Consider the following 14,054-nt stretch of genomic DNA (forward strand, 5'->3'; position numbering starts at 1 on the left):
GCAAGGTCCGCACATTACAGCTACAGTGCAATACTCCTAGTGGCCAAAAGACAGCACAACATTGTTTGTGGCATATTTACCAGGAGCAGAAAGAGTATACAGTGGACAAATGACTCAGTATATTCAAGAGAAGAACTCCCCTCTTGTCTCCTTCTGCAAAGACTGATAGGATGGTGTGTATACGCCTATATAGAAGCTTGTCAATCATGACCTGGGGGCAGGGGGAACCAGACTTCTAAAATATGTGCATAATGTATTTCAGCAACGTTGTGCAAAGCAGTACAGAACTACTACTAGCACTTGCTTGGCTACTAGTAGGATGAGCTTGTAGCTATACAGGCATCTCTTCAAGATTGCGGAGGTTAAGTGCACAGAACTATGATCTGGAAAATCTGTGTAAAACGCAAAGGCTGTACAATTGGCATCATGGTTACCATCACATAGCCACAGTATTAATAATACTGTAAGGCCTGGTTCACATCTGCGTTTGGTATTCCGTTTGGGAAATTTGCTTGCCCCCGAACGGAATACCGAACACATTAAAAATTGGTTAGCAAAGAAACCACACAGACCCCATAGACTAGAATGGGGTCCGTGTGGTTTCCGTGACATTTTGCATAGAGTTCTATGGGCGAGTCCGTGCAGTTCCGCAATTCACGGCCATTACGGACATGTCGTATAAACTGCAGACCACGGTTGCGGCCCGGCCACACCACGGATAAAATATCCGGTGGTGTAAGAAACCGCATTGAGTATAATGGAGTATAATGAAAATCCTCAATTGCGGACCATTTGCGAATTTACATTACGGCCGTGTAAGAGCAGTCTAAGGTGGACATTAGATTATATCAGATTTGGGGGTAAGAGGTTATTTTGTTCTCAGGAGAGATGTGTTGCTATCAGACCAGGTTAAATTTTATTATAAGTAAAGCATACTATTGCAACCTTTTCAGTTCATTTTGGAAAAAACTCACGCCATTTTTCATTTTAACATCACTCACTAAATTTCTGAAACTTGGACGAGAAAGCATGTGTGGTTCGAGACTCCGTCGCAGAAACCGTCAAAAATTGAGAGAAAAGTGTTGCACGAAGGACTTTTCTCTCCCTCACTTTCATCATAAATAAAGGGGAAAACTGATGGACACCATTATAGTTTATGGGGCCCACGGGCAACTTCTGTTTTGGTGGTCCAGTTCTCCATCACTCAGGTCTGCTGGTGGTCATGAACAACGGAGAGACCAGCGCAAGTGTGAACCTAGCCTGACTTAACTAATAGTCGGTACTCCAAATTTATTGACTGCAACTTTTCAAAAATATATAAATTGTCACAATCTCACTGTAGTGAGCGAGTGGCCTAGAAAGATGAGTAACAACTCAATGAGTTGTCAGGATTTACCCGCATGAATACTGTTTCTCCAAAAATAAGCCCTATCTTGATTTTTAAGGATTTTTGGAGTAGGATTGAAATATAAGCCCTACTCCACAAATAAACGTTAGTTACAGTCAGCGCCTCCAACTCTAGGTAATTTGACGGGACATCATGGAGACAGATCATAGGCATTCCGCAGCTCCCAATTGTCCTGGACAAGTTGCCCGCTACCTCCCACAAGATTGGGGCAAAATCCACTTACCCGCTCCAGAGTCCTTCCTGCCAAGTCCGCCTTGTAAGTGCCACCTCTTGGCTTCTACTATGCTGTATACTTGGCTACCTATGTGACCAGACATCACATGCCACCCCAGTTTACTCCCATAGACGCAGCCACCTGCCCCTTAGTGTAAAGGAGAGGAGATAGAGAGGGCATGGTGCCACACAAAGGCCTAGTTCACACGGGCACAGTATAGCGTATATTGGTCCTGACTTTGACGCGGGAAGCCGCGTCAAAATCGGCACCAAAATACGCCTGCCGCGACTGACAGTCGCAGCTTCCCGCTCCGGAGTAGGCCCAAAATGAATGGGCCTAGACCAGAATCCACCTGAAGAAACGGCAGCTCGCTTCTTTTGTCTGTGAGCGGCAACATGCCGTTCACAAAAGAAAATTTGCTAGCGGTCTTCATAGACCCCCATTGTGAGGGGGCGGATTAAGACGTGGATTCTGCGCCGAAATCCGCCCCCTCTGTCCCCATGTGAACAAGCCCAAAGTGTTTAGAGACAGAGTGAGTGCCAGTAATTTTGTTTAAGACCCACTGACTGTACACTGTCAATTGTGAATGTAAATTAGGCCCGGTTCACATCTGCGTTCAGCTTTCTGTTCGGGGAGTCCACTTGTGGACCCCCCCTCCGAACATAAACTTATGTGCATAAAAAAGGAAACCCGCGGACCCCACAGACTATAATGGGGTCCTTGTGGTTTCCGCTCAAAACTTGCGTAGAGAAAAGTGTTGCTTATAGTCTATGGGGTCCTTTCCAGGTAACCACTTTTTTATGCATATAGGTTTCCATTCGGGGGGTCCCCAAAGGCAGACGTGAACTAGGCCTTAGGGTTACTAAACCTAAGCATTTTTACAAGATTCGTTTGGAGAGAACCATAAAAGATTCTAATTCAATCCAGTGCCTGAAAAATAAGACCTACCCCAAATATAAGCCCTAGCCATTTTTTCCAAGGGAGCGATCACACTACCGTCGGTGTCCGACAGCTAGTGTCCGCTGCTAATGTCCGTTCAAAATCTTGTGCGGACATTAGCAGCGGACACTAGCTGTGTCCGTGACATTTTGCATTGATTTAAATGAACATCGGGTGCATTCTTTTACAGTCCGTGGGTGTCCTTAACTGTCCGTTCCCAAAGATGTCCGACTTTTCAAGCGGACAGCAAATCCAGACATGTAGGTTTTTGCTGTCCGCTTGAAAAGTCGGACATCTTTGGGAACGGACACTTAAGGACACTCACGGACAGTAAAAAAACGCACCCGATGTCCATTTAAATCAATGCAAAATGTCACGGACACAGCTAGTGTCCGCTGCTAATGTCTGCACAAGATTTTGAACGGACATTAGCAGCGGACACTAGCTGTCGGACACCAATGGTAGTGTGAACACTCTCTAAGAGAAAAATATTATAAGACCCTGTCTTATTTTCGGAGAAACACAGTAATATGCTGGGAGTGGGGCTCCTAGCAATAGAGTTATCTATGCTGCTAGTAGCCCCTGCCTCCCAGTGACATATTGCCCCATACAAAAGCTTGGCAATATCTAGATGTATGACACCTATCATACCACACAATTGCTTTACACTTTTGTTTAAAAGAGAATTTGGAATGACTTGAGAACACGGCTGGTTTGTTGCAGAGTATATATATTATATATTTGAATGGAGTGGTTTCTGCAGTATGCACATGATTTTTTTTTTTTTTCATGCAAACCCCATTCAAATAAATGGGTCAGTCACAGAAATATCTGGTAGCTGACAGCCGAGGATTTCTGTTTATAGCTTGAGGAGAGGGGCATCAATGTCAGACACAGGATCCAGCAAACCTTATCCTTGCTTCCCTGGACAGGAGACGTTGGGGGACATACAAGGACAGATGTCTGGTTGCCCCAAACACAGATTATCAGAGAGCTGGCCTGTTTATAATAGTTACTTCACAAAGAACACTTCTGTCCATATACCATGTTATGGCTTATGGATATCATGGGGGGGGGGGGTCTCCTGCTCTTTATTAGTTGCCCCCATTCAGGCGGATCCTAGCCAATCTTGTATTATAAGGACAGCCAATCACGTGAATGACCGCTATGTAACAACATTATTCCTGCAGCGGCCGCATTGCTGCAATGCTTGGCTGGCTGCAGCTTCCCATAGCAACAGCAGCCATTTCCTGATAGTGTGATTCATATACATAGATTTTTAATTTTTTTTTTCAACAAAAGTAAATAGAGTCCATAAAGCTTTTGGGAAAAACTATCCTTTGGCAATACTGAAGACTGACCGTTTCTACAAAACAGGAAGTACCAACCATTAACATGTTGCAACTATCATAAGGCTTTATTCACACATGCGTTCCATTGTTTCACAGACCCTTAGACACTAATGGGCGACAGATCTGTAAATTGGAGTTAAATATAGCTTGTCTCTGGTTTTATTTTTACGGACTCAAGGTCCATAAATAAAAAAACGCACAAAGACAGAGCATGCACATTAAACATGGATGTGTGAATAAGACCCAAGACTCAGTAACCAAGAAGGAGATCACATTAAATAATCATAGCGTGTAAACCCTAACCTACTCAATGCAAATTTCAGCAGAAACAAGAGGAAGAGTATTATTGAGTTGCCCCTGTAGACAATAAATTGTGCCAGAATCCACCATGGTGAGAAATTAAGTCAAATTGGCCATATAATCGTAACCTCCAAAAGCTTCCCGACCTATAACCCGAAGTACGGTCATTATTCTGACACCACAACTCACTAGCCTAGCAGTATCCGAGCTCCTGGCATAAGGGGTCACTAAAGCTGGCCATACACATTTCATTTTAAACTGCCATCACTTGACTGAAATGAACATTCATACAGACGACTGTTCCAAACACAAAGAACGTTCCGACAAACATTTGCCCCAATCCACGTCAGTATAGTCCATGCACAAAAGGTTAAGCTGACAGACGACTGAAAAAACTTAACACAGCCGATTTTTGGTTGTGACCAGCTTTAGTTGCTGGTCATCTTTATTAAGGTATATCCATGAATGATCGTTCGCCGGACATCCCAAAATCTGCCACTTCAGCGGTATAAAGTCTAGTGTCTAATCCTTACTTGACCCTAGACTCGGGAGATGGAAGGCCCTACCTTTCTGCTGCAATAACAGCTGCCTAATAATAAAATACATCTATTACTCCATACACAGACCGGGGCCTGATCAAGAGAAGCCACCACATCCAGATGGGGATTTTAGCGCATATTCCACCAATCGGAGACACTAATAAAACATCTCTATCTGATTACATGGAATTAAAGGCCCAGCCAGAGAAAGAGACACCAGACATACAGTATGTGACCGAAACGTACGATGACAGATGATCCAGAAACGTAAGGCCAAGACTGCGGTATAGAGAGGGCTGCTGGATTATCTTTAGTTTTAGATAGTGACACAGCAAATCTGCACTAACACAGCAAGTCCATGTGATTGTGTAATGTGCAGACAAGTCAATAAAAGCTGTAATGCTCTGCAGTCTCTAGAATGTGATCACACAATGAAAACTGTGTTTAGTGCAAATCACCTACAACAAAGCCTGTGTGTGTGAATGAGGCCTTAAAACTTCCACCGCCTTGTTCTTAGTGAATGTGCCCTCACAATCCCAGCCCCGGCAGCCTAGATGTCCTCCAAGGGGCTTCTCACACAAACTGCAAATATTTTCTGTTGTGAATCATTTGTTTGTCAGAGGATCTAGAAGAAAAGCCTGCCATGTACATAATATGTGCCAGTGACAGATGTGACATGAAGGGTATTAGCTGAGGCCTAGGAGGATGATGATGGTGGTGGTAGTAGTGGAGGGGATGATGATGATGGGGGTTGTGGTGAGTCACAGGGAGGTTAGCACTGCAGGAGTTATAGGCTGTCAGCTTCAAAAACATCCCATCCCCCTCCCTGCTTTATGATCTGCCTGCTAAGGCAGTCAAGGGTTCCCTAAGAAACGCTGGTGTACAAGCACGTATGTGTCCGGGGCCCGGGCCCCTGCATTGTTATATACAGCTGACTCTATACGGCCACATATAGGTGCCATATGTAATCCTAGTAAACACAAACCCCTTCTATGCCAATCCAGCTGCCCCCCTCCTCTTCCCGGCCCCCATTCCTCCTCCCCAAATGTTTTTTTATGTCTATACACCCCAAAAATATCGCCAGCCCCCCATATACCCCCGAAAACCCGGAACCCCTCGAATCGCCTCCCCCTCCCGGCAGCCATCCAGTTTCCCCGGTGCCGTACTGACCTTTGTAGTGGACCCGCAGGTTACCGTGGGACAGGCCCAGGTAGCTGCACTTGTCCCGGGGACTCCAAGCTCGGGGTGGCGGGTCCCGGGGGAGGAGAAGACCCGGGGATCCCCCGACTACAGGGGTGAGCAGAGGAGGAGACGACATGAGACACAACAACACAACAAGACACAACCACACGGGGGCCGAGCAGAGCACACATAACACGGCACAGGAAGCGGGAGGAGCCGCCCACAGGACAGTGCGTGCGTGTGTGTGAGAGTGAGAGTGTGACACATCCAGATGGAGGCAGTGCTGGGTGATACTGGCTGCCTCCACATACAGGTACACACTTATCTGGACACCTCACCACAATTGTTAACCATACAGCATCATAAGTGCTTGGTTTACAAAAAGAATACCATGAATTTAAAGTGTTTGTCATAGCAGGTTTTATAAACATTTTTGTGGTATTTTTTATTTGGTCGGTCACATTTCCAACTGGATCAAACTGTCCCATATTCAGCGGGACAGTCCCGGATTAGTAGCGCACTGTGTCCTAAGCCTCTCCCTATGTGTCCACTGGAGTCACAAATACAGACAATACAATGGTGAAGAAGGACGTCATCAGTTGCCCGCTCCATAATCTGGGGCCCATGCCACCGGCGATCTGGAGCAGGGAGACGTGATGATGTCACCGTATGGCCCCAGCCTGCGCAGTCTTGTCCTGGTAGTCCTAAATGGGCCTACAGTACAGTTGGCCAACAAGATGTCTGGATAGGACACCGCCACAGTTCAGTGACAGCTTTGACCTATCTGCACCAACCTAGAGACGCACAGACCAGAGGAGGCCTGGAGAGTAGGGTTGAGCGATCGGGAAAGATTGGATCCCGATTGGTGATCAAGCAAATTTCACGATTGGGATCAGCTGAAAAATGATCAAAAATCAGATTTTAAAAATGATTCTGAAATCTCAAGTTCGGCTCAACCCTAATTATTATAATAATATGAGGTCTTAATTTGCGAGACAAATTTTTCTTCATGATGCCACCATTAATTATTCTGTATAATGTACTGGGAAGCTGGAAAAGAATTCAGAATGGGGTGGATTTGAAGAAAAAAAATGCATTTCTGCAACTTTCTTACGGGCTTCGGTTTTACGGCGTTTACTCTACAGCCAAAATGACATGTCCCCTGTATTCTGTGTTTCGGTACAATTCCGGGGATACCAAATTTATATGGTTTTATTTACATTTTAACCGCTTTAAAAAAAAATTCCAAAACTGTGTTAAAAAATTTTTTTTATAAAAGTCGCCATATTCTGACAGCCGTAACTTTTTTATACGTCCGTGTACGGGGATGCATAGGGCGTCTTTTTTTATGGGGCCGGGTGTACTTTGTAGTTCTACCATTTTCAGGAAATGCTATTGCTTTGATCACTTTTTAATCAAATTTTTATCAAAATCAAAACAGTGAAAAAACGGCGGTTTGGCACTTTTGACTATTTTTCCCACTACAGCGTTTACCGTACAGGAAAAAATATTTTTATAGATTTGTAGAGCAGGCGATTTCGGACACGGGGATAGCTAACATGTATGTGTTTCACAGTATTTAACTACTTTTATATGTGTTCTAGGGAAAGGGGGGTGATTTGAATTTTTAATACTTTTTTAAAAAATATATATTTTTTTTACTTTTTTTTTTTTTTTTTTTTTTTCATTTATTAGACCCCCTAGGGGTCTTGAACCCCAGGGGGTCTGACCAATAATGCAATGCATTACAATGCTAATGCATTGCAAAATACCGGCACTTCTATTTTAGGCTATGTAGCATAGCCTGCAATAGAAGTAATGTAATTACAAGCCGGGGAGCCTTCACAAGGCTCCTGGCTGTCATAGTAACGTGACGCCAGCCTCAGAGCTTACTCCGGGTTCCAGTGATCACAAAGAAAATGGCGGTGGCGGAGGACCGATCGGAGACATTAGCGCCGGTTGTCTACTGTGTAAAGCAGTAGACACCCGGCGGCTATGGTGGCCACCCACCTATTACGGTGGATGTCGGGAAAGGGTTAAGAGACATTATTTCTGTGCTTGGGTTTATCATTCCTTCATGGAGTACGCTAAGGAAACATCACTACTATGTAGAGGGCACAAAGAGGGCATATTTTTTGTGAAAGGGCACTGTTAGGTCTAGTTCACACGGCAGAAACCTTTTACACCGTGTGATTTCTCCACACGGCTACCCGCGATGGGATACCAATGCAGTGCATCGGCATCCCGTGATGGCATCCTGCTCCTGATTAGGTCCGGATGAATGGGCCTAATTGGGAGTGAGTCTCACACCGCGGACAACATGGTTGACTCGTCCGCGGAATCTGCAGGAAGATAGGGCATGCCGATTCTTTTTCCTGCTAGCTGAAAAAAAATCCTAAGCAAGCGGCTCCCATTGAAATGAATGGGAGCTTTTTTTTTTGCAGGCGGATTTCGCGTCAAAATCCGCCTGCAAATAACTCCGTATGAACATACCCTTACTGTGTGTTGCATAAAGTGGGGATTATTTGGGCACTTTCACACAACCAATTAGACTGTTGCCCACATTTGCCATAGGTTGAGAACAATGAGCTTTAATGGCAATAGAGTGACCGATGCAGATGGAGCCCCCTCCATCTTCGTCCATTCAAATTCACTGTAATGTAAAAAAAAAAAAAAAGCATGAAGATGCTTTCTTCTGTCATGTTTGTCTACTTTTGTAAGGGTAAGTTTACATTGTGGAAATCAGAAATGGAAGGTCCTTAAGGCCCTACGTATTGTAAATGCAGCAATTTGGCAGTAGCGGAAACACGACATTACCTGCAAAGTGTATGGGATTCAGGCTAATCCTATACACACATTGCAGAGAAAAATCTGCAGCAGAAATGCTGCCATTTCAAAAAACACTTGCTTTATTGTAAATCGCAGCATGTCAATTATACCTACATAAATGCCAGTGTTTTCCTTAGGGTCAGTTCACACGGCGATTTTTGGTCCAAAATCTGAGGTGGAGGCCACCTTAGGTTCCGGACCAAAAATCAGGTGGCTGCAACTGAAAGCTGATGCACTGCACCAGCATCCAGCCGCGCATTCCGCTTTGGATTACGCCCAATGAATGGGCCTAGTCCAGAGGAGGGAACGTCTTCAGGCCGAATCGTGAGGCGACTCGGCCTGAAGAATAAGCATCTCACTTCTTTTTTCCGGGAGCCGGAAGAAACGGCTCCCGGAAAAAAGAACTGAACAGCTCCCATTGATTTCAATAGGAGCCATCTTTATGGTCATGATTTTGAGTCAGATATGGCCTCAAAATCCTGACCAAAAAACTACATGTGAATTTACCCTTATAGGTAGAATTGGGGCAGAAAATCTGCAGAGGAAAACTCTGTGGACATTTGATGAAAAACAGTGTGTTTCTGCCATGTTTGTTTTCCGCAGCGCTTTTTGGCTGCAGCTTGCCACGCCTTGCCTTAGTCTAAAAATGGAGCAAGTTGAAGGCAAGAACCTTAAAAGTAGGATTTTCCGAAACATGACCTGTACCTTGAGCCACACAAGAGATTAAGGAGGTAAACAAGCAGTTCAAGGGCTGTTGTAGGAAGCAGGGGCTTGGGTTCCTGGAGACTGGGATGACTTTGCTGTGGGCTAAAGGTTCTATGGTAGGGATGGGGAAGGTGCACCTGCTCTTGAGGGAAGAAGAGGCAGTTGGAGGAGAGTTTCAACTATGAACTGGGGGGAGTGTAATAAGATGTAGAGAGCAAGATCATGAAGATAGGGAACAAGGGCTAAGTAGTGTAATGGTGGGGCTGGGAGAAGAGTATGTTGGAAGAGGAATATTGCACGGTGGGGATAAGTGAACCATCTCTAGCTATGGCTGGGCTGTAAATATACAGGGATACAGTCTGTTTAGAAAAGAGCGTACAAGGCCACACGGTGGCTCAGTGGTTAGCACTGCAGCGCTGGAGTCCTGGTGTTCAAATCCCGCCATGGGCAAAAAAACCATCTGCAAGGAGTTTGTATGTTCTCCCTGTGTTTGCATGGATTTCCATCCCATATTCCAAAAAAAGACATACTGATAGGGAAAAATGTACATTGTGAGCTCTATGTGGGGCTCACAATCTACATTTAAAAAAAAAAGAAAAAAAAAGAGCGTACAAATAGGAAAGGGGGAGGAGATTGCTTTTACTTAAAATCCTACCTTAAGCTGGTCCCACGTAATGACATCTGGGCGGAAAAGACATATGTGGAGGCCATATAGGTGGAAATAAGGGAGGGATAAATAATGCTAAAATACTGATTGGGGTTTGTTACAAATACTCAAACATATAAGGGTAGAAGCAGAAGATGTACTAATAAGACAAACAGATGAGGCCACAAAACATAATGAGGTCATTATTATGGGGGAATTCAACCCCGGAAATCATTTAGGAGGAAGAAACCTCCAGGTCCAACAAAGGTGACAGGTTTTTCTTAGTAATAAAAGAGAATTACAACAACTAGTGTAGGACCCAACAAAGAGATGTAGCACTTCTAGACCTAATTATGAGAAACAGACCTGACAGATTCAGAGGTGAAGGTCAGGGGTCATCTAGGTAATGGTGATGACATCAGAACAAGTTTTCATGTACACTTTATTAAGATGTTTAACCTCTTGCAGACCCAGCCTAAAAGTACCTTAAAGGGGTATTTCTACGAACATAACCATTTTTAAATTTGGCGATAATTACAAGTTAAACATTTTTGAAAATATAAATACTTAAACATTTTGCAGAGTTTTACAGGATCTGACACTAGCTGTTACCAGCCCCATGAGATGTCCATTATGTCTGCACTATATGCTCTTCTAACGTGATGTGGTCTAGGATTCCCTTCTCCCGGCCTCTCCCCTTCCTATTCCCATTCCTTGTTTATTTGTGCCTTCCCCCTCCTCCTCGGTCTCCCTTTTATGGGTTTTTAATTTTTTTTTTTACCTTAAATTATGCTTTACATTATGGGTTTTTTTTTATATGTGACCTTTATTTGTATGCCCCCTGCGTGGGGCTTTCTATATTATAACTAAAACCTTTTTGATACTAAATATAAAATTAAAATAGATTTTTCACTATCATTATCCTGTTTTCATTTTTGTTTTCTCTGTGGTCTATAAAAATCTTTCATCAAACAGGTTTTCTGGGCTAGAGGGCATTTTTGATACTGATGCCCCCCCCCCCTTAGGATAGGGTCACCAGAATTGGATCAGTGGGATCCAGCACTCAGCGCTTAAAGCCAGTGTCCAGTGCTAGAACCTATACAGGGGATGGATCTGGAAGCAGAATGCTCTGTAGAGTGTATATAGGTGGTGGTGAATACTGCAGCTCTGTTTCCTGTATATAGTTGGTAGTGAATACTGCATCTGTGATCACTGTATATAGATGGTGATGAATACTGCAGCTCTGATCACTGTATGTAGGTGGTGGTGAATACTGCATCTCTGATTCCTGTATATAGGCGGTGGTGAATACTGCAGCTGTGCATCTAGTCATTGGGGGCAGGGCTGTAGTGCTCCGGCACCGCCGCTATACCAAGGGACACAGATGTCAGCCTCCAGCACCAGAGGCAACAAGCTATTCTCTCTAGGAATAAAAAAATAGATCACTGTGCATCTGACCATTGGGACTCCCACTGATCATATGTCCTGTTTCTGCCCTATATGCAGGGGCCACTACCGGGCATAATACTGTGTGCAGGGGAGAATGTGCATCATAATACTGTGTGCAGGGGCCACTATGGGGCATAATAGTATGTGCAAGAGTCAGTACGGGGCATAATACTTTGGTATAAATAATTACTTTGGCCTTTGAAGGGGGGGGGGGAATTATACCAAAGTTCCCCCTAAATTTTTTCCTAATTAAAGCACTGACAACCATAATGCTTCCCTCAATCCCCCTCCCTGTCTCCCTAGCTAGCCCATCCATTATTAGCCCTTGCGTCAGTATTTTTTTCACTTTTCTGATGGAAGAATGCATGAAAAGTAACACACATGACAGAAGAAAGCATCTATCATGTTGTTTCCATTATACTCAATGAGAAGAGGCACACAAGGAAGGGGCTTCAACTGAGTCCGTCAGAATATCGCTGGTAGAGTCTGTTACTTTCATCCTATGACAAATGTCAGTAATGAGCATTCACAACACTAGTGTGAACATCCCCTTATCAATGTGTGTAGTGAGCAGTCATGCAGGTGGTGTCACCATCACAGTCACTTTCCTCTGGATTTCATCTTTATCTCCTTGATTTCAGACCACATTGAGGAAATGTACTCATTTATTAATCCACCACATGCACACCCCATAGGAATAAAGACATGGACACAAAGATAAAAGGGGGAAATTGACATTTTATTTTTAGCTAATAGTGGGGCATACAGGGAATTTACCTAACATACCTGGTTATTTTATCATTCTATATTAATATAAATATGTTCTAATACTATATTTATATATCTGTAAATATAAAATATATGTATTCATATTATATTATAAGTATATAACATTTCAATATATGTAAGTACATGGCTAAAGTCAGTATCTAACCTATCTTATTTAGTCTTTTTTAATATTGTTTTTTATTTTATAAATGTATACTACAATATTGTGTTCCTGTCTACAATAAAATTTGTGTCAAACTAAACCTATTTATAAACGGTGTTGATCCAGAGGAAGGCGAAAACCCCCCTTGAGGAAAGAGCCAATTGTCCTCATGTAAGGTGGGAAATTACTTCCTGACCCCAAATATGGTGATCAGAACAAGTCCCAGGATCAAAAGCCAGTCTGGTGTGAAAAAAGTTTATTGTTTGTATATAAGCTTTACATTATATGAAACTAAAACTATTTTTCTTTTTTTCTATTTTATATTCTGTTATATGACTTATTACTTATCCACTTAGGATTTATTACACTAAACCTATTTAATGGGGTATTCCCATGAACATAATCATATCTATATTTGTAGATAATTAAAAGTTAAAAATTTTTGTAATTAGAAGTAGTTAAAAATTCTGCAGAGTTTTAAAGATTTTCTTTAACATTCTTAGTAGTGACAGTCTATTTGCTTGATCGGTTGCCAATGGATATGACCACATATGCAGAAACTTTCTATGGTCTGGGACATGTCAGGAACCCAGCTATGATTTTCTTATAGTAGCAGGGTCATCAGGCAGGGACACTACATGTATCAGAAGATATCCCGGCCACAATAAGGAAATCATGGTGGATTTTCTGACCTTACAAAGTTCTTGCATTCATGGTTGTATCCACTGGAAAGCAAAGACTGTGACCACAAGATATTTAGAGAAAATCTTTAAAACTCTACAAAATGTTTAATTACTTATATTTGCAGAAATGTTTAACTTTTAATTATCTACAAATTTAAAAATCGTTATGGACATGGGAATACCCCTTTAAGGCTGAGTTGATCAAAACGAAGGCAAAAACCTTTTTGAGGAGTGAGCCAATTGTCCCCAAGGGGAAAAATTCCTTCCTGACCCCAAATATGGCGATCAGATCATGTCCCAGGATCAAAGCCGACATCTAAATCTAACTTCTATCTATCTATCTATCTATCTATCTATCTATCTATCTATCTATCTATCTTCCTACTTGTATCTGTGTGTATCTATACTTATCTATCTACCTACAGTCCTATGAAAAAGTTTGGGCACCCCTATTAATCTTAATCATTTTTAGTTCTAAATATTTTGGTGTTTGCAGCAGCCATTTCAGTTTGATATATCTAATAACTGATGGACACAGTAATATTTCAGGATTGAAATGAGGTTTATTGTACTAACAGAAAATGTGCAATATGCATTAAAGCAAAATTTGACTGGTGCAAAAGTATGGGCACCTCAACAGAAAAGTGACATTAATATTTAGTAGATCCTCCTTTTGCACAGATAACAGCCTCTAGTCACATCTTGTAGCTTTTAATCAGTTCCTGGATCCTGGATGAAGGTATTTTGGACCATTCCTCTTTACAAAACAATTCAAGTTCAGTTAAGTTTGATGGTCGCCGAGCATAGACAGCCCGCTTCAAATCATCCCACAGATGTTCAATGATATTCAGGTCTGGGGACTGGGATGGCCATTCCA

At 42.7% G+C, this 14,054-nt stretch overlaps 1 protein-coding gene across 1 annotated transcript in view; it reads right to left on the reverse strand.

Moving 5' to 3' along the window:
• RANBP9 (RAN binding protein 9) overlaps nucleotides 1-6,163 on the reverse strand; it is a 53,825-nt gene extending 47,662 nt beyond the window's left edge. The window contains exon 1 of the mRNA XM_075270836.1: nucleotides 5,923-6,163. Within this exon, the coding sequence (XP_075126937.1) occupies nucleotides 5,923-6,070 (148 nt within the window). The 5' untranslated portion in view covers nucleotides 6,071-6,163. The remainder of the gene's footprint in view (nucleotides 1-5,922) is intronic.
• Between the last annotated feature and the right edge of the window lie 7,891 nt (nucleotides 6,164-14,054).

This window comes from Leptodactylus fuscus, chromosome 4 (assembly GCF_031893055.1).
Source record: "Leptodactylus fuscus isolate aLepFus1 chromosome 4, aLepFus1.hap2, whole genome shotgun sequence".
Lineage (NCBI taxonomy): Eukaryota > Metazoa > Chordata > Amphibia > Anura > Leptodactylidae > Leptodactylus > Leptodactylus fuscus.